Source organism: Vidua chalybeata, chromosome 8, assembly GCF_026979565.1.
Source record: "Vidua chalybeata isolate OUT-0048 chromosome 8, bVidCha1 merged haplotype, whole genome shotgun sequence".
NCBI lineage: Eukaryota > Metazoa > Chordata > Aves > Passeriformes > Viduidae > Vidua > Vidua chalybeata.
In genome coordinates, this window is record NC_071537.1 from 14,499,341 (window position 1) to 14,518,895 (window position 19,555).

At 52.3% G+C, this 19,555-nt stretch overlaps 2 protein-coding genes across 3 annotated transcripts in view; both read right to left on the reverse strand.

Annotated features, from left to right (window-relative positions):
- DNMBP (dynamin binding protein) overlaps window positions 1-2,929 on the reverse strand; it is a 34,803-nt gene extending 31,874 nt beyond the window's left edge. The window contains exon 1 of one of the 2 annotated variants that reach the window (XM_053948508.1): window positions 2,842-2,929. The gene's annotated coding sequence lies outside the window, so the exon portion shown is untranslated. The remainder of the gene's footprint in view (window positions 1-2,841) is intronic. The other variant, XM_053948507.1, reaches the window with a different exon arrangement.
- Window positions 2,930-7,163: 4,234 nt separating this feature from the next.
- Window positions 7,164-18,565, reverse strand: CPN1 (carboxypeptidase N subunit 1). The gene is made up of 9 exons (XM_053949597.1): window positions 18,134-18,565; window positions 15,092-15,288; window positions 14,258-14,413; window positions 13,656-13,838; window positions 12,052-12,163; window positions 11,234-11,373; window positions 10,824-10,923; window positions 9,285-9,403; window positions 7,164-7,422 (listed from the first exon to the last, which is right to left on the reverse strand). Exons 1-9 carry the CDS (start codon window positions 18,354-18,356, stop codon window positions 7,291-7,293), a joined length of 1,362 nt encoding a protein of 453 aa, XP_053805572.1. The 5' UTR covers window positions 18,357-18,565; the 3' UTR covers window positions 7,164-7,290.
- Window positions 18,566-19,555: the final 990 nt, after the last annotated feature.

A 19,555-nucleotide genomic window follows, 5' to 3' on the forward strand; every position in this document is an offset into this window, starting at 1 on the left:
CCACTACTTCTCTCCAGCTGGGCTCTGGCTGTCAGTGTTCTCACCTGCTCTGTTGCAGGATGTGTCTGAGGGCAGGCTGGCTAGTGGTGTCTGTGTGGGTTAAGAGTGGCGTGGCAAGGAAGCAAGAGGAGCTCATGCTGAGCCAGACGGCAAGCAAACAAAAGCCATCTGGAAACTAGAGCACAGCATCAATTTTTAATGCAAAGCAGAACACCTTGCCACAACATGTGACCAAGATGACTGTGATGGATATTTAATCTCTGGCAGTGGGGTCCCAAGCATGCAAAGGCCAGAACACCAGCTTGGGAGAGAAGAGTTTCCCAAATTCTGTATGCTGTGGCAGCACACACTTTACAGACTGTGTTAAAAAGTCCTGTCTTCTCCCACCCCAAGGTACGTGGTTGTGTCTCTTCCCAGTTTTGCAGACAGGCTAAAATTATACAACTTAGAATAAGGAACAGACAAAACCCCAAGAGCAAAATCACCATTGCTGTGCAGTACCTGTGGCTGGGCTACAGGTGCTAAATAGCATACAATTACAAAATTAGTCATTACATCTTGAGTACATATCCAAAACAAGTTGAACTGGGACTACAAGGACATTCCTTCACACTGTAGCACTTGATTTTGCACCCTGAACAATATTCTTCAAGATAACTTTTGGACAGAAGCCCATTATAATGCTTTGGCTGCTGGGTGGGGAGACCAGAAATCTGGAAATTACTTGAGTTTGGCTTGGAAACTCTGTTCTTTGCTCACCACCATTCCTATTCTGTACTGTATCTCCAAATAACCTCAGTCCTCAACAGGGACTCTGCTGCTACCTGGACCTCTTCCTTTCAGAGTCCCTAGGTGCTCCTGAGAAGGAAGCAATAAATTTTATCTCCCCACAGAAAGGTTCTAAAAATAAGAGAAAGTAAAAATTGTATCACTCAAAAGTGGGGTTGAGTAATGTGATTAGAAATATACTTTTGCTGGAGGTAGAGGGGAAATTATCAGTTAAGGAAATGAAGTGCTAAGGTAAGCACAAGTCAGGCTGTCCCACCTAAGCTTACATCACCACTGTCACAAAGTCTGTCTGAGGTCACCAACTGCAGGGACACCTCAACTGCACTCAGAACCTCAAGAGGTCATACAGCCATGGTTCCCTTGACAGCTGGCAGAGGTGGTGCCCTGTAAAGCTCTGAGAATCACTCCTTTCCTCTGCCCCTACTGCTCAGCTCCTCCCATCCCATTATCAACAGTGCTTTAAAACTGTTGTATGTTCAAGCTAGTTTTTAATGTCACTGCTAATTCTAAGCAGAGCAGCTGGAGAGACAACTGAAACCTTTGGCCCTGACAGAAGAGAGGATCTCACGAACAGAAAGTGGAGGCCAGCTCAGAGACGTGGGCACTCTCGGCACTATGGAGGCCTCACACACAAGCAGGATGCATTTAGACACTGCCCAGCACGACTCACAGCCAGAGTGAGTCAAGATGAGGGGGATGATGGTGACGTCTTGTAGCACGGTACAGAGGCTGTATTTGGCAAAGCTTCTGCAAAACTGCAAATTCTGTATCTATGATCTCTTTCAGAAGAAGAGATAAAATCTCAGTGGAAGCAAAGGAGAGAATGGCAGAGGCAAGGGGAAAGAAAGCCTTTTCAGAAGAAACTGAAAGTTATGGAATCATGACAAACGTCAAAGCAGACATTTATGCTTATGACACAACTAGAGGCTTCCTAGGTACTACAGCAAGGAGAATGAGATATGAAAGGCCAGAAGTGGAGAGACAATTTCAGACAGCAGGAACAGCAGCAGAGATGTTTGAACCCAAAGGCCAAATTACATCAAGGGCAGGATCAGCTGAGGTACCACTTAAGGTCAGCAAAGGAACAGCACAGGAGCAGCAGCTGCCTCTCAGAGTATTCTGAGGGTGACCCAAGCCTACATCCCCTCGCAGGGCCACTGGAGAAGACACCTCCAGTTCATCTCTGATAAGTACAAGACAATGGGGACAGGCTGCCAGTGTTGCAAGAGGGTTTTGTGTTTGCAAGAGTGAAAGCAAACAGGGAATTCTTTTAAGTTTCTCTTTTCAGGCTGCCTTGAACCGAGTGAATGCCCTAGGAGAAGCACCTCGGAAAGGCACAGTGCTGCAGCCTTGAGCTTCTGCTCTCTGTGCAAAACCACTTGTGCCACCCTCACGGGTGCGCAACTCCAGACTCCCGGTGCCAAACCACTATGGGATGGTCACAGAATTTCTAAAGGGCCAGGTACTCTCCTGCACAAGCTGTCCAGGCAACATCAGCTACCATCAGCTGCCTACCTGCCTGTCTGGTGGTGACCACTCGGGTTGCCACTGCCTGAACAGACACGGCTTAAGAGACTACAATCCCAAAGTGCAATGTGGGAAGCAGACGGGCGGCTCCCGCGGTACCGCACAGCTGCTCCACGCTGCCCAGGTGCCTGAAGTGCTCCCAGGGCAGCGTGTGTGCTTTGGGACGGGGCACAGCGAGCACCCAGCTGGGCACGCAGGGCCGGAGGGCCACAGGCTGTCCTGGCGCGGCTGGCACGAGGGGAGCGTACCCACCCGAGCTCGCAGCACCCCAGCCTGGGGCACCCGCCGCCGGCCAGCGCGGCCCAGGGCAGCCCCCGGCTCAGGCAGCCCACCCGTGCCCGCGGCGAGCGGGGCCCGGTGCGGAGTGCGGGAGGCGCCGGCGGGCGGGGGCCGGGCCGGGGCCCGGCGGAGGCGCAGGCCGGGGGCGGCCGCGGGATGGGGGGAGGCCGGCGGGGCAGCGGCCAAGCCGGGCAGCGGCGGGCGGGGAGCGCCCGGCTCCCTCCGGCCGCTCCGGCGGGACCCTACCTTCTCCGGGCCCGCTCCGGGCGCTGCGGTCGCTCCGACCCTGGGGGTCCCGCTCCCGCCTCCGCCCGCCCGCGGCCGCCCAGCCCCGCCCGGGCCCCGGCCGGCCCGGCCCCCAGCGCCCGCCCCGCCGCCCGGCTGCCTCCGCCCGGCCCGGCCCGGCGTGCTGCCGCTGGGAAGGCGGAGCCGCTCCGCGGGGCTGGCCCGCAGCCTGGGGAGCCCGGGGCCCCCGGGTGACGTGGGGACTTCGCCCTGTGCAGCACCGCGCGGCCCTGGGCTGCGAGGCATTTCCCCCGGCGGCCCACGGGGCCAGCCCGCCGCGGGACACGGTGCCCAGCCGGGTGCGCGCCGGGACATGGGGTGCAGCCACCCCCGGGCTGGACGCGGCACTCGTGCGCCATGCACCGGGCCAGGCTGCTGGCAGAGCACCCGGGAGCCCGGCGCGGAGCACGGCAGGCAGCTGCCTGTGCAAACCCTCTTCTGCTTCCCCACAGAGCGCTGCCGCCTCGCACACACTGCCGGGGCTCCCCTTCCCCGCTGCTGCCTTGTGGGAATCTCGCTGCCTTCTCGGCTTTGGCTTTGGCAGCAGCTAACGAGTGGGTCTACACTGTCCATCTGGTGCAGTCTCAGCTTTACCGCTAGCAGCCTCCTTGGCTGCTTAGATACATTTTAAGATCATGCATTAAGATGGAGAAAAATAAATAGCTCCCCAGCAGAAATCCATGACAGAGAGGGCCAATTTGTGCATCACAGAGGATCCGGCATACCAAGTATAGTAGGTCCCGCGCTGGATTTCCTGGCAGGCTAAAAAAAGCCTCCATGCCCCAAGGGATACCATCCCTCAGCAACACATTGTAAAGCCTGGAGTCTCTAAGTCCCCTTGAGCAGTTACCACTGTTTGGCACTTGTTTGTGCATTTAGCTACAGTTCTCCATAGCAACCACACAGATCTCAGCTTGACTTGCCACCAGCCAGGAGCGGGAGAGCGGAATGCGTCGCACGCTGGCTCTCAGAGTCGTGTTAGTACGTGCACAGGCTGGGTGCTGATTCCCGTCTGTTCTGAGGTGGGGACCCACACTGCTGCCTTGGCACGATGCCGTGGGCAGGGGGCCTGAATCTGCACAGGTGCTCTATTCCCTGCACGTGTGGATGCTTGTAGACCGTTTACTGGTGCTGAAGAATGGACAACAGCCCCTGCCACAGGGCTCTAGATGTCCTCTGACCCAAATTTTCTGTAGCTCTTGCCTACCAAAGAAGGGTTTGAACTTTTTTCATCATCCCAATACCTCCTGCAGCCTTTCAGGTCACTGCTGTGACCAGCTCTCCTCTGCTGACATCCCCATCCAAGCTGCTTAATTTTTCTTTGAGTTCACTTATTTGTATTTCCCCTTTTCTGCCTCCTCCATGCCAGATACAGAAATGAGAAGGCATTGCATGCAGAGTTCTGTCTGCCCTCCTGGTTCTCTCAAGATCCTCACAGCTTTGCTTATAAAAATTTTGGTTCACTTTCCTGGGCCTGGCTTCACTTTGTTTTAATGTTTTCCAGTGTCTGCACACAGTTCTGGTCCTTTCGTCTCAGAAAGAAAGGCTAATAGAGAATGGAAGAAGGTTTGGAGGCAGGTGGTAAGGATGCTCAGAGACATGGGAACAGACTGTAAAGTGAAAAACTGTAGGCTGGGACTCTTCAGCTTGGAAGAGGGACATACGGTGGGGAAGAGGTCTACAAATTCAAGAGTGGCCCAGGGAAGATGGGGAGAATTGACTGTTTGCTGTGTCTTCAGACACAAACCTGTCAACTGTTTTTGCCTTGACTAAAGCCTCAAAAGTGTAAGAAATCCCTATCCGGCAGATGTTACATCCAAAGGTTGTGCCCTTTTTGCTTCTTGCAACACTGGGGGCGAAGCTCATGGCAAGCCTTTGAGGGGCGTGCTTAAAAATGCTGCCTCAGAAACATTTTGTAACCATGTTTTCACGTGGAGAGCTCAGCCACGGCCAAGTGGAGCTTTACCAAATTGTTCAACACAAAAATATTCAGAGCTGGGAGGAGAATGAGCTGGACAAATCCCAGCCCAGAGAGAAAGACCTCCAGAGGGTTGTATCTTGCAGGAACCCTTTTGTAGGGGAAAACGCTTGCGACTGAGACTCTTAATTTTTCTGCTGCACTGCCAACCCCACAGCAGCCTGCAAGGGTGAGTGATGTGGCCTCCTGGAATGCTTGTCCTGTTCTAGGGAAGAAGTCTCCCTCCTCTGTCTCTAGCCTGAACAGTGGAATTGAGATGGTCCCACATTTTCTAGGACCACAAGAGGGCAACATGAGAGCACTCTGCAGCCAGCAGGCTCAGCAAGACGACCCGTGACACTGCTGGGATGCAGGTACCACGGGCAGCTCTCAGCATCACCCTGTCCAGAGACCACCCAGCTGAATTAGCCAGCTGAAGGCTCCTCCCTGGGAGCTCTTTTCGTGCTCTCAGCTTCATACAGATCCTCAGAAGTCAGCGGTCAGCTCAGCCAGCAGAGTGCTGCAGCTGTGGGCAGTAATATCTTCCTGCACATGGGCTGGACACTTGGTGACAGCAGACCCTTCTAAGTGCTGCATGTGGCCAGGCCGTGGGATGCAGGGTGCCCTCCCTCGTCCTGCCTGCATGTCCACCACGAAATCCCTTGGGTGAATGTGCCCTGACACGTGGCTTCCAACAGGAGGCTCCAAGCATCTGCAGTGATGCTGCTGGGCTTGGCCAGTGGAAGAGGTGTTAAACCACACAGAAGTTGGAGAATCTCAGACTTGCCATGCATTTTCATTTCCTTCTGCCTCAGAAAAAAGAAAAAAAAAAAAAAAGAAAAAAAAATTTGAATTCAGCTTTGGCTGTGACTGCTGAACTGGCCAGTGTCTCCAGCTCCTACTGGTTTCTGCAGACCAAAATCATTCACAGCCACTCTTAAGACATTACCATTCTGGGCACTTTTTTGCAACAGCCTGTATAATTAACCTGCAAGGGACAGCTTCCTCTGCCTTTACAAGAAAAGGCATGACAGAGAAAGAGCTTCTGTTAGCAGGCAGAGCTACAAGAGTGTGTGTGTCCTGCTAATGCTGGAAATGCCACCAGCATCTTGTAGCAGAGACAGAGGAGGACATGACAGTGAGGGGTGAAGTGCAGAACATTGCTTTTGCAGTAGGGAGGTACACGTTGCTCACAAGAAATTATGTTTACAAAGGAGGGGAAGCAAAGGAATGTTTGAGGGACACTTTTTTACAGGCTTTAGACAGGGAGAGAAACAGTGTAACCAACGGCAGTATGGTAGAAATCTATTGGGATATCTATTGGGATAACCACCCAAGGAAAAAAGAAATCACTGGGGCGTACTGTTTACCCCTTTCGAGTTATTTGTTTTCAATGAAGAATTCTAGAAAGGTTTTGCCTGCTTAAGATATTTTTACCATGGAAATAACCAGTTTTGTGTCTACTCTTGCTTCCACTCCAAACCCACACAGCCTAAGCAGCATTTTGAGCCTGCCTCACTAAACTATGGATCCTTTCTCTCCTACCCTAATTAAAACTCACACAGCTTATGCTGTACCTGCACAGCACACTGCTGGCATCAAGTACCCACACTTCCCTATTGCATATTGAACCAAGGTTCAGGGTATTTGTTTCAAAGGAACATCCAAATAACCTGGCTTGGACTTCTATTCATCACCAGTTGTCAGATCTCACCTAGTTGCTTCTGTGATCAGAATTATAGTTTGGGTTGGATAGAGCAGACCCCTCAGCAAGCCATCTGGTTTGGGTCTGAAGGCTTAAGGAGACAGGATAATACTTGGCTTTTGCCAGCAGGTATAATTTCAACCTATCTGACTACAAATAATCCAAACCAGCGACTAGGAAGTCCCATCTGCACATCAAGACCAGGAGATGACCCTGAACCATCACCTCCTAGAGTTACCAGTCAGCAACAGCTGTGCTGCATGTGGTTCAAGCTGTGTTCAGAGCTGCTTACATCACTGCCTGCTTTAAAACTGACCTTCCCCTAGCTTTGGGGTCTGCAGGCAGCAAGTGTCCTTATATGAGGGAGAAGCATGGCACTTGCACCCAGAGGACTAATGTTCATGTGCCCAGTTTGTGAGTGCAGCTTATACCAAGGTTTGGATTCATTATCCCTGGTATACACTAGTGGCATTTCATGTGGGCTGTGGCAACAGTCCAGGAGTAAAGGGAGCAGAGACTGAGCTAGTGCAGGAGAAGATCTCAGCACACACAGACACACTGCCCAGGGAACTGTAGCCCAGGCACACTGTGTTGTGAATGACTTCACAATTTGCTCAGGGATTAAATACTTCCTTGTTTAATAATTTGGGCTGGTTTCATGCTGGACTGTTGGAAAGTTCACTGGCTGGAGTCATCAGCCAGGCCTCATGTAAACGGCTTCCCCAGCTCTCAGCCAAATGACCTATCCTCATCTTTGGGTTCCCCGGCGGGTGGCTCTTGGCACCACCTTCTTCTGAAGGGCTTTGTTGTTCATACGTGTGCCTGAGGCTTTACGCTCCGCAGGCTTCCTCGCCACTTCTTGTTTGAGCTGGAAATGCACCTGGAGAAAGAACAAAGATAACTGCATTTAACACCTTTCACGCAGTGTGTGTGCCCTGCTGGCTCAGGGGTCTGCGGGACCTGCCTCTGCCTTCGAAGCTGACTCTGGGACCAAGTCAAACAGTAAAGGGTCTCAGCCATTGTTAAAGGAACTCAGTTCTTAAGGAGCTGTAAATTTCTTTCCTCCTGTGGAAAATGTACTGACAACGAACTACGTTTCTTATGCAGAGTTACTCCTGTGGCAATGTGATGTCCTAGGATGGTTTGGAAGATGAGCTGTGAATGGCAAGGGACTGAGCTATGTTCTTTATTCTCCTTTTCTCATCAGAGAGTAGAGACACAACATTGCTTTGTATCTCTGTGAGTATTTAATACGCAGGATGGTTTAAGATAGACAGTTCTTTTTCAATTGCATCTTGCTAGATTAATCAGTTTTTCGGCAACCAGTCCTTTGCCAGTGGACCCAGGCAAAACAATTCTGGGGAAGAAACCTCCATCCACTACAGCCACACAAGCAGGTACAAGAGGGAGTAGAGGACAGGGAGTGTGCAAAACACAGCATCAGATACATGGGGAATGGGGAGGCCATATAGAAAGGTGAAACTGGAATGGGGCTGCATGGGCTTCTTGGGGGAGGGATGGGGTGAACAGTGAGTATGGGAGGTGTTGCAGAAATGGGAACAGGAGGGCTGCTGTGAGAGGAGATATGCAAAACTCAGACTATCAGGGAACAAATCAGTCTTCTACAGTAACACCGTAAAAAGAAAATCTGTTTTAAAAAGGAAACCCAAAGAGCTGGGTGCTTAACCTAGCAAAACAAAGGACTGGGCTTGACAGCTCCCTATAAATATACCAGGGAATAAACACCAGGGAAGAAAAGGAACTTTTTAAAGTACAACATTGGCATAAGAACAAATAGGCATAAACTGACCATAAATAAATTTAGTATGAAAATTAGAAGGTTTCTGATCCTGAGAAGAGGGCAGCCCTGGAAGAACTTCAGAGGCTGAGCAGAGTGGGATGAAGCGATGGAAGGTGGGAGAACAACCACAGTGTATTTACAGCAGAGCCTGACCAGTGTACATACAGTGAAGCAAATGATGTGTCAGGATGCCACAGACGGGGGGAGGGGCAGTCCTGCTGGTGTTTTGAGGAGCCTGCAAATGTGGTTCCACCATGTTCACAAGGCAACAGCAGGGGCAGGGATCACCACCCACTGTTTTTAGAACCAATTTCTAGTTGTCCAGCCAGCCCTCAGAAAGGCATTTTAGGAGACACACCAGTGTCAGGAGCACTTCATTTCCTGAAGGTGCTTGGCTGTTCTTTGTTGGCACTCAGTTCCCATTTGTCTTCAGCGCTCTCAGCAAAAAGAAAGGCAGACTTCAGCCTCTTGCTATGAGTTTGATAACATGTTTGGTCCCAGGCAGAATGCAGATGATAACAGAGTGCTGAAACCCACAAAGCTGGGGGGATAACTGAACCTCAGGGAACAGATGCTGTCTCCACATCATCTCATCCTGGAGAGTGAAGAGGATGGAGGGAGAGCTGAAGAGCAGCAGTCCCAGCCAGCCAGGAGCTCTCCCATGGCCAAGAAACAGAAGGACACAGGAGCTGGTATGGGAGCCCAGTGCAGCTGCAAGGCCTCAGTAAGGAATTGAAAGGCACATGGCATTGTCTTCACTCTGTCCCCTGCTGTGAGCTGTGTAGAACCTTGTCTGCCAAAACAGATAACCTATAGCCACTGGAAATGCTCTACATCCTATCTCCTTTCTCTGCTGCTCACTAGACATCCCCCACCACATTTCTTTCTCCCTGGGGTGAAGATATTTTGAGAAACCCTTGTGACTACGCAGCCTGACTCACCAATGAAGGTGCAGCTGGGCCCACTGTTGTTGTGACTGTCAGGGGCTGGTACCCCTCTGCAGAGGCTGTGACAGTGTAAGTGCCAGGCAGCAGCAGCCGGAAATAATCTCCCATATCACCTGGAACACAAGGCAGGAAAAGAAAGCATTCAGGATGCTCAGGGAGCAAAGCAACAGACATACCAGTAATTCTTGCTGAGTTACTTCCTCTAGGATGTGTAGCCTTCAAAACCCAGATTTTTTTTTCCCAAATCTGCTGGCTACCTCAAGGCTGGATTCACATTGGTACACTGCAAGTGATGTCTCATTAGTGCCATGGAGGAGAGGTCAGTCTGCAAGTAAAAGCCAAATGAAAGGGGACTGTACAGCAGCATTGGCTGTGCCTGTGTAGGGGGCTGCAAAGCTGAGCACTCACCAGTCAGATGACAGCAGACCTAAGGACAATCACAGCTCCAGTCTGACTCCTTATGCGGGAATCTAATTCCCGCAATACACAATTTTGCCACATTTGGGTTGGCAAGTTTTAGTTGCTCATTAGCTCAGCTGCTCCCTGATTCCCTGCATAAGAAAGCCCCAGAAGCACTTTGACAGACTGTGCTCTGGTGTGCTTAGGGACACGGGATGACCAACAGTGAGGTAACTCCACATTATGGATTACTTTGGAAATCTGAATATAACACCATCTATGTAACTGGATGGGCATTGCAAATGGCTTCAGGGTGGATCTGGGACTGCAGCTTCACCTGAATGTGGTAGAGCCCTGGCACAGAACAGCAGTTAGGCTGTGAAATATCCATCCTTGGGGTCAGTGAGAATTGGCTGGAGGGAGCCAGTGCTGGGGAAAATCTTGCTCCAAGCTGGACAGATGAATTCAGAGGGCTCTTGACAGCCAGCTTTTCTGCAATTCTGTGATTTTTTTCCACAGTCCCCTTTCCTATGCAGGTTGGCATAAAAAGTGCCAAATATTAGTGTTACTGACTCACAGACCTATAGCCAGGAGGAGCTTTAATGATTTCATAGTCTGACCTGTGAGGAGCTGTAATATCAGCTATTTTCTGCAGGCAGTCTGTAATGTTCGGCCTGCTTAGAGGAGGGTGTTCATGGAAAGGTTAAAATTGGCCAGCAAGGGAGAAACAACTACAACTTGGATGATGGTAAAGTGGCACTTAATTCTCAGTCTAACTTGTCTGGTGTGATCTTTCAGTCTTTCATCTTATTCTTTTTTTTTTATCTTGTTCTTTGCTATCTTCTGTTTCAACTCTTTGCAGATACTTACAGGCTTGAGTAGACTATCCCCCCAGTTGTCCCTCCCAGATAAAATAGGAGGTGAGTTTCTGAAGTCCTTTACTATAAGGTTTGCATTCCACTTCTCACCTCTGTCTTTCCTAAGCCCACCCTGGTCAAGGATAAGGATATTTCTCTAGTGATGTCATATTTCTCTACTGTCTTTGGGAAGCAAACCATGATGGCCTCCCATATTATAGCCTTGCCTGCTAGCTTCACTCACATATTCCGACACGTAAGCGGATCAACAACCCACCAGAGGTGATGTCATGGCTGATTCCCTGGACAGAAATCACTGCTCCTGCAATGCCATTGTTGTTCTCATCTGACACCATCCCTTTGATGCCCTGGTGAACCTGCAGGAAAGGAGACAGACAGATGGGTCAAGGCCCTTCCTTTGCTCAAGAGGGTATTGCCAAGCAGGGCAGAGCTTTGGGGACGACCCTACCTTTTCCTGTACCCTTGGTGATCCTGGTTGTCCCCACCAGAGCCAGTCTAGGACACAACAGGCCACCAACAACAGGCTTCCCCAAAGGCCACCAACAAGGGCACCCCATGATCTCCATAGCCAACTCCCTTCCACTCCTGGTGCCTACTGGTCCCCTACCACCAGGGCCCATGGGGATCTTAAGGAGAAGGGTGTAGGTCTCAGGATTGTCGCTTTACCTCTTCAATGAAAGCAACAAGGGCCTCCCGGTTGGCCATCCACTGCCTCTCCAGGTCCTCCTTGGGGGGAAACTTATTGCAGCTTAGCTCCAGGGTGATTTCAAAGCAGTTGGTGTAGAGGTAATTGAAGTCCTGCATGCCTGGAAGAGAAGACTAGCCTATGGCCAGGGCATGGCTCCCTTCCTATTCCTATGTTCCATCATCCTGGCCTGTCTTTCTTTGACCAGAACCATCTCACTCTTCTTATCTGCACCAAAGGTGCAGCCTCCTCCTTGCATGACAGTGCAACTAGAGCCTTCTCCACCCATGCAGCCCTCTCCTTGTAGCTGCCAACTCTCTCTTTCAGCTGGATCATTCATCAACCTGCCTTCAGAAGCCCAGGGAAGCTGGGAACCACAGGGGGCCTATATATCTCTTCCAGTTCTTCTTCAAACTTTTGTCTAGTCTTTTGTGTTGATTTTTTTAGTTTCCTCATTGTGCCTTTTTTAATGAGATTTTTCAGGAACTAGCAGCTGCCTTCCCTTTGGTCACAGTTTTGGGTTTTGATGGACTTACACCATAGGATTTTCAAATACACGAACAGATTAATGTTTCCTTTGTCTAGAAGCACATAGGATGAAGGTCTCTGCAGATCTTGGCTTTTTCTGTGGCTCTTTCCCAAGCTATTTCCTGGTCTGAGAAACAAACACCAGAATGGTGTCTAGTAATAGGCACAATCCTATTGCCACAGTCCTTCCTCAACCCATCCTGTCCTGAGGTTTCTTGTCTATCCCTTCACCTCTTTTTGCTGTGGGGAGTGTTCACTGGCCAGCCCTTACCTTTGCTGAGTGAGTACCAGGATGCCCCATTTGTGATGCCATCAGCAAAGTAGTCCCCGCAGTTCCAGCCCCGGTGCATCCAGCTGTGGGCATATGAGTAGGTCTTGGCCAGCTAGAGGGAGAGTAGCCAGTGGTCACCGCTCCAGCCCCGCACGGCTGGAGAACCTGCCTGGCTCTGGACAAAACATGCTCCTTCCTTTGCTGAGGAGCATGGGAGGGAAGTCAGACAGGAGAGAGTTCCTTCGTTTTACTGCCACAAAATACAACACAAGGAGCCCAGGACCTCTACAAGACTTATGCAGATAAAGGTGAAGAAGGAAGAGCAGTAACCTGGCAAGCTGGAAGCTTGTTGATAGCAAAAGGGCTTCTGCCTTGCTCATACTGAGAAGAAGGGAAGAGGGGGAGCAGAGGGTGCTGGACCTATGCAGGGACACTTGGACCCACACAGCAAATGGCACTAACAGAGGAAAAAGATATATGAAGAAAAGTAACCAGGATCAGTCCTGGCAAATACCAGATACATATTGGGGGAAATTCAATTAGGAAAGAGTTTGGGCAACTTGCGGTTCTAGCAACGACTTATTTGTTGCTCTTATTAAGGTTACTGTTTATTTTTAGACGTGAAGGCAGGGCTAAAACTGGGCTGCTGCATCCAAAGCCAGTCCTTTGCGTAAGACAATTTAAGAGAGACTGGCATTTGCATTTTCTAAGGCAAACTCTATACCTTTATATTATGGTTCAGATTCCAGTGTAATGTCATTCTGTCAGCAGGAAAACAGTTACTTCTCTACATTTCTGAGTCCTGAGGCCATGTGGGTATCATTAGCCTACGCCCCAGACTGCAGCCTCTTTACATCTGGGTCTGAGCACGGCCGTGATCCCAGGAGGTCCTGACAAGGCCCTGCAGATTCTGCTTCCAGAGAAGGCTGAACTCCAGCTTGGACTTATTTTCTCATTAACTGTTCTGAGGCGGACTTACTTCTTTCTTGTGCTGGGTATTTCCTAATGGAAGCAGTGACTGAAGGCGTTGTTTTCTGGGATAATAAAGAAAAACCACAAGCTTCAGCTAGCACTAACAGGATCAAAAGCACAGGCTGATGCATTCCCTGATGTCTGCTTATACTCCTGGAGCTCTTGCTATTTGTTGTAGTTCTTATTCTTCACCATCCATAAGCCCCTGCTGGGCACCCACCTCCCTTATCCTGGTATCAGCTGGCCCCCAGTTACCTCTCTAGGAAAAAAGCCCTGTGCATTCTAAGATGGTGTAGCAAAGCTGAATGCAGCTTCCAGTTTTGGAAGGGCAGGTTGTTATTGAGTATACCACTGATATTTGGGTTATGGGGAAAACAAGCACAGCCTGGACAAGGAGGGGGGCCCTGAGGGTTAAGACTGGCCTGCCCCTGTGGTGGGACTGGCTCACAGGGTGGGACTGTCCTGACCTGGCTCCTGAGCCAGTGGCTGGTAGAAATGCTGTAGTCTGCTAATTATTATTTCCAACACGTTTCTTGGCTCAGCTCCTGCATGACGCAGTGACCAGAGCTCCCGTCCAGCTCTCACTCTGCACCCTGCCAGGGAATGTCCTTGCCCAACGTAGCCATGCTCACCTTCTGAAACAACTTGTCATCAGGGGTAGGCGTGTTGACTGTGCGCCGGTGGCTCCTGAACCGCTGATCCTGGGACTTGTCATAGGGGTAATTTGCCACCACTGCTCCACCGTGCAAATTGGCCGAGAGCACAAAGTTATAGCTGCTGATCCACTGAATCACAGCCAATGTCTCTGGCTCCACCTGTAAGGAGACAGGGAGAAGAGACCTCTGTGCCAGCTGCTGCTCCATGCCAAGCTGTGGTGTGATTGACCATGTCAGGCCCTGTCCTGTTGACCCCTCTTGCAGCTTCCTTTGTTCTCCACCAACTGCCCTGATACACAAAGCAGCTCCCCCAGCACAACCCCAAAACCTGAGGCACAGCATGTGTCACCTCCTCTGCCCTGTGCACTGCAGCCTGCTCCCCCAAGCTGGTTGTGATGTCAGCCTCTCCTGGCAGAGGGGCAAGCTGTGATATGGGACCAGGATTGCATCGTTTCTCTGCAGGCAGAAGGCTCAGAGAAGGAAACAAGCACTGTTCAAGCCAAAGGACAGAGTATTTGCTTGCATGCTGAGACACTCTCAGAGGATGCTCTAGCCCTCACGGTATCCCAAACTGGTACCTGGCTTTTCCAGTTGTCAGGCAGTGGGATGTGGTGATTTGGCCCGCTGATTTCCCTGCTGTAGTACATGAGTGTGTTGAGGTCAGGGAAGTTGCGGTTCAAGTCCACTCCATTGGCATTGTTCCTCCCTGTCAAGTACCCGTTGCTGTCTGGGCCCTGTGGGGCAAAGGTGCATCACAGGGGTGAGTCCTGTGCAGGTAGGGTGCAGTCAGGTTGGGCATCAGAGAAGCAGAGACTGGCCACTATAAAAGCACTTCAGTGCCTATGAGTTACAAGATGTGTTATTGCTGGCAGGGCAATAAGGAGTATTGGTACTGACAGGGAAAATCAATAACAATATCTTCATTTTTCAGGGTGACAGAGTAAGTCACAAGACAAGTAAACAATTTGCTTTAGCTGAAAGAGCCACAAATACCTCTCTGAGGTCTAGAAGCACAAAGAAATGGGTGATTTTTTTTCAGGAGGACTAAGGGGCTTATTTCCACCCCCCATCTCTCATGTCCCTGCCTGCTTATGACAGTGGCATTCAGCTGTCACTTTCCCAGTCTAGGGCAGGGCATTTGCAGTGACCTTTCTGTGACAAATAACTTCTAAGGAAAGTAAGACAGGTATGGGAAGTCTCCGTCAGCTGTCAAGGTCGCCTGTTACAGGACACACAGCATGAGCCCTTGGTAGGGAGGTGAGAAGCAGTGACAGCATTTGACAGGGACAAATTCGGCAGGGCATGAAAAGAAAGGACTCCCCCTCCTTCTAGCTGCAGTGAAGAGGATCCCAAAGGGATTTGAAGGGCTTTCTGCCCCTACCCATCTGGAGGAGGTGATGACTGCCTGGTACCTGCTTGGCAGCCACTTCGTACCCGTCGGGGTTCATGGAGGGCATGATGTGGATGCGCGTGTCATGGATGAGGCGCGTGATCCGCTCGTTGCCCCGGCGGTACTCCTCGCACAGGAACTCAGAGAGCTGCAGCAGCAGCTCACGGCCCAGCACCTCGTTCCCATGCATGTTCCCAACATACTTGAACTCTGGCTCCACTGGAGAGAGCAAGAGAGTGATGCCATCAGCCAGGGCTGGAAAAGGGGGGAAGAGCAAATGCCTACCACAGGGAGCCCCAGGCAAGCCCAAGGGACACCCAATAAATGGTCTGAAATGACCTTTCCCTTGGAAAATGGAAACCTCAGCGAGGGAGAGTGGCACAGTTCTCATATGGGCTCCGCTTCATTTTGCCACAGCACTCTGGGAGCAGCTCAGACTCTCCTCCAGGTTGCTTTGGGCCTTTGGAGCACACAGGAAGAGTATTTGCTGGTGGTTTGATCTTGGGTTGGTGAAAGGCAGCACAAAAGGACCAAGGAGCACTGGCAGGATTGCCCTGGGCTGCCAGGGCCTCACAGCTCTGTGGTAGGTGGCAGTGGAAAGGACACACTGTTTCTTCCACCTCTGCTCTTCTACATTTGCCCTCAGTGCCTGTCACCAGCATGACCCATTCCCAGCTCTGCATGTCTCCTTCCTCTTCACTTGCCTCCAAGGTCAAGGTTAAGGTCTTCCTCACCCTCAAGGGAAAAGACCCTGGAGAAACCTTCAGCAGCTGAGCTGAATATGGATCAAACTGTCCTTCAGGCAGCTCCAGTATGACCAAAAAGGTCTCTTGCTACTGACTTTTCTAAAATAAGGTCTCAAAATACAGACTTGGAGACCACAGGCAGACAGTGCCTGGAACAGCACTTGATGCTTTGCTGAAGGAGAGGCAGGACATGTGAGGGACAGGTTGTGCTTTCCCAGAGGCCTTTTAAAGCAGTTACTTGTGGGAAAATAAAATGTCACATTGCAGGCTGGAGCCAGCATTGGTAGAATGAAAGACAACAGGGGAATTAAGTTAAAAAGGGAGTCTGACTGTCACATGAAAGAGTCAGGAAAAAAGAGGGTGTTGTTGCAAATGCTGGCTTGCCAGATCTTGAGACTCCCATTGCACCATGAGCTTTCTGGACACCAGCAGGGATCAGACTTGCAGTGGCAGCATGTGCAGCCTTGCTGCCAGGTATGATGTCTATCAGGATCCCTGGGGTAAAAGGCATCACATCCCCAGATTGTGAGCTGCTGCTTGCAAAAGCTCCTGTGCCTTTGCTGCGTAAAAAAAAAAAAAAAAAAAAAAAAAAAAAAAAAAAAAAAAAAAGTCTAATATTAGCTAAAGATTTTGTTTTTCCATGTTTTTTGATTGCTGTGTCTCAATGCAAGACACCAGAGGTGAGCAACATATTTTGATCTTGCTAGATTTCAGGGACATGAGAAGTGACTTAGTTAGATAATCCAGTTATTAAAAATACAGAAAAAATCTTGGGCATATGTGCAGCCTTTAAAAAAATAAGGTTTCAGCAAGGATTCTCTGCTTTGTTTGAGTCTGCAACAGGATTTGCCAGCCTTTTTCAGTATGCAAACCCCTAAACTTTATGTATATGGACACACAAACTCTAATTACTGCATGTAAGCCCATTGACTCTGAGCTTGCTTTTCAGAGTTACTTTTCATGTCCTTCAAGGAAATCCAGAGTTTCCCAAATTCCTCATGCTACAAGCTGAAAGTGCCAGCCTGACAGTGGCCCATGCTACAAGCGGGGCCACAGGTCCATGTTGCCTGCCTGGGGCAGGGGAGATCTGAGTCATCTCCTACAGCCTTTCCAGCTGCTTTCATGTGATTCTGCAAGTCTAAAATCCAGTGGTGCACTGCCAGTGCCCTTTGCTCACTCCGTGCTTTGAATCAGCCCTTGATGTACTGTGGAGGTACCCCAGATGCCCTCAGTGCCACACAGCTTTCCCAGTGCTGAACAGGGCTGTCACAGAAGTAGTCAAGGTGGGAAGCCTCCCATCCCACCACCTGGCACCCCTGAAAATGATCCTGTGGCCACAGGACTGGAACAGTATGCCCTCAGTGCAGTGCTGCTAGACATGGGGTGCTGTGGGATTTGTGGGGCTGCTCCACTGAGGGGGGCACAGGTTCTGCACACCCCTGCAGCCCTGCAGGCATTTTTACACGTGACTAGGCTGCCTGCACTTACCAGCCCCTGCGTTTAACCACATCAACCCGGACTTGAAAAGGCAAAGGATCCCGCAGAAAGCTCTGTCCTTATCTGCAGCTCAGGGAACAAGGCAGGGATGTGAGGGAGCCCTGTGTGCAGCCCCCCAGCCTGGAGAGGCAGCTGCTCTCCTCAGCCCCCCCAGGGCACCTGGCTGCCAGCAAGGTCTGGCTCGGCAGCATCTCCAAGCTGCACAGGCAGCAGCTCAAGGGGCCATTGCTGCCAAGGTTCCACAGGGCCACGTGGCAGCAGGTGGAGATCCCTGAGACCAGCCGGTCACTGGGGTTGCACTGCCCACGGGGCTGGGAGGGCTGTAGAAGCCCAGCGCCCTCTCTGCCGGGGTCCTCCTGGCTTTGCCGTCTGGAGGAGGAAGGGCCGAACACTTTCTGTCCTGTCACCACCCAGCAGCACAGGGCAGAGGGTGGGTGCTGCTCTCCTCGCCTGAACAACACTGTTTTGGGAGGGAGAGTGTGGTAGGGCAGGCGGGGTGCTGGGATGGACTCGCCTGCGTTCTCGCATTAGATTGAGCTGAAAACTCGGAGCTCCGTCCAAAGTACGCGCCTGGGCCACGCTGCAGCTCACGCAAGCACAGGGCATGGCACGGTGCACGTGTGCGGGCTGGGCGAGCGCGTCCCTGGGCTGGCTGCGGGGTCCCTGCCGGAGACCGTGCTGCCTGGCACCTGGGCATTGCCAGGAGTCCTGCCTGGAAAGGGAGATACCCCCCACCCAGTGCCCCAGCAGTGCCGCGTGGCAGGGAGTGTGCCAGCGAAGCCCGTCCTCTCCGAGCCGCTGTCCCCTTCCCCCGTACTCACGGGGCTCGTGGATGCCCGGGTAGTCGCTGAACTCCAGCACGTAGAGGTGCCGGCCCTCGACGCTGCGGCCGATGCTGTAGATGCGGGTGACGTAGGGGCACTGGCTCTGCACGCGGAACAGGGCCTGCACCAGCTCCTCGTAGCGATGGTGGAGGAAGCTGAGGGCGGCCGCCCCCTCGAGCAGGAGCAGGGCTCCCACGAGGGGCCGCAGCCACCGCGCCATCCTCCCGCGGCGCTGGGCGCCCGGACCAGCTCCCAGCTTCGGCTCCCTCCCCGCCGGGAGCTTAAAGTGCAAACTCCAACCAGCTCTTTCCAGCTGCCGAGTGCCAGCCCCCTGCACCTGCGGGCGGGGGGCGGCGGGAGCGGGGCGCGCCGGGGCCCCGCGGCGCAGGAATGCTCCCCCCGCCCGCCCGCCCGGCCCCCGGCGAGCCCGCTCTCCTCCGGCGGAGAAGTTTCCCCCCCTCCAGCTCACTTATTAACTGGACAGCAAACAGGGCCCCGCAGCCACTGGCTGTCACCGCAGAAGAAGCGCAGGGCTGGAAAACTGGCTGCGGAGGGCGTCGGGGCTGCCAAGCGCTCGGGGAGCGGCGGGCGGGGGAAAGGAGAGGAGAGGAGAGGGGGCCGGCGGGCGGGGGGCTGCCCTCACCGAGCCTTCTCGTGGGGCAACAGCCGAGGGGGATGGGGATAGCACCGGGGCGGCCTCGCCGCCCGCACGATTCCCGCAGCCCTGCCGGGCGCGGGCAGCTCTCGCCGCTCCTTCCCGCAGTCCGGTCCCGGCTCCGCGCCGCGCCTCCTCTCCTGCCCCCTCTCCTGGGGAAGCAGAGGAGGCACCGCCGCGGGCTCCTCGGGTCAGTCGGCCCCTCTGCCCGGCCCTGCTCACTCGGCGATCCCATTGCTCTCGGGATAAACAGAGGCAGGGACTGCATCGCCCTCGCCACAGCTGGCTGCCCAAACTGCCGAGCTGGGGGAGGGCAGAGCCGCGTGGGATGTGATGCAGGAGTCGTCTGCTGAGCAGGAACCATCACGGAGAGCTCCGCTCGGAAAGTCTGGTATCACCCCGCCCTGCTCTGGAAGGGGGCATAAGAAAGAGTTCTGACAGGCACTGGGCAGGAGGACATTGCTTAACTGCGCAAAGACAAATGAAAATGTCCTGCTGTCTGCTAACAAAGGGTTGAGAACTGTGGATATAGGGGAAGCTGGTTCCTCTCCACCCCTCTGCTTATCCCAGTGGGCAGCAGACTCCTCATGGTCCCTGCTCTCTGCCCACTGTCAGAGGCAGCCTTGCCCCACAAGGCTAAACTCCAGCAGCCTAGTGGCTCTGACAGAGGTATTTACTAGGAGAACCCTGACACAGAGACCAAACATGAACACAAACAGCTGAAAAATTTACCATCATGGCTGGACAGGCCAAGAGAAAGGCTC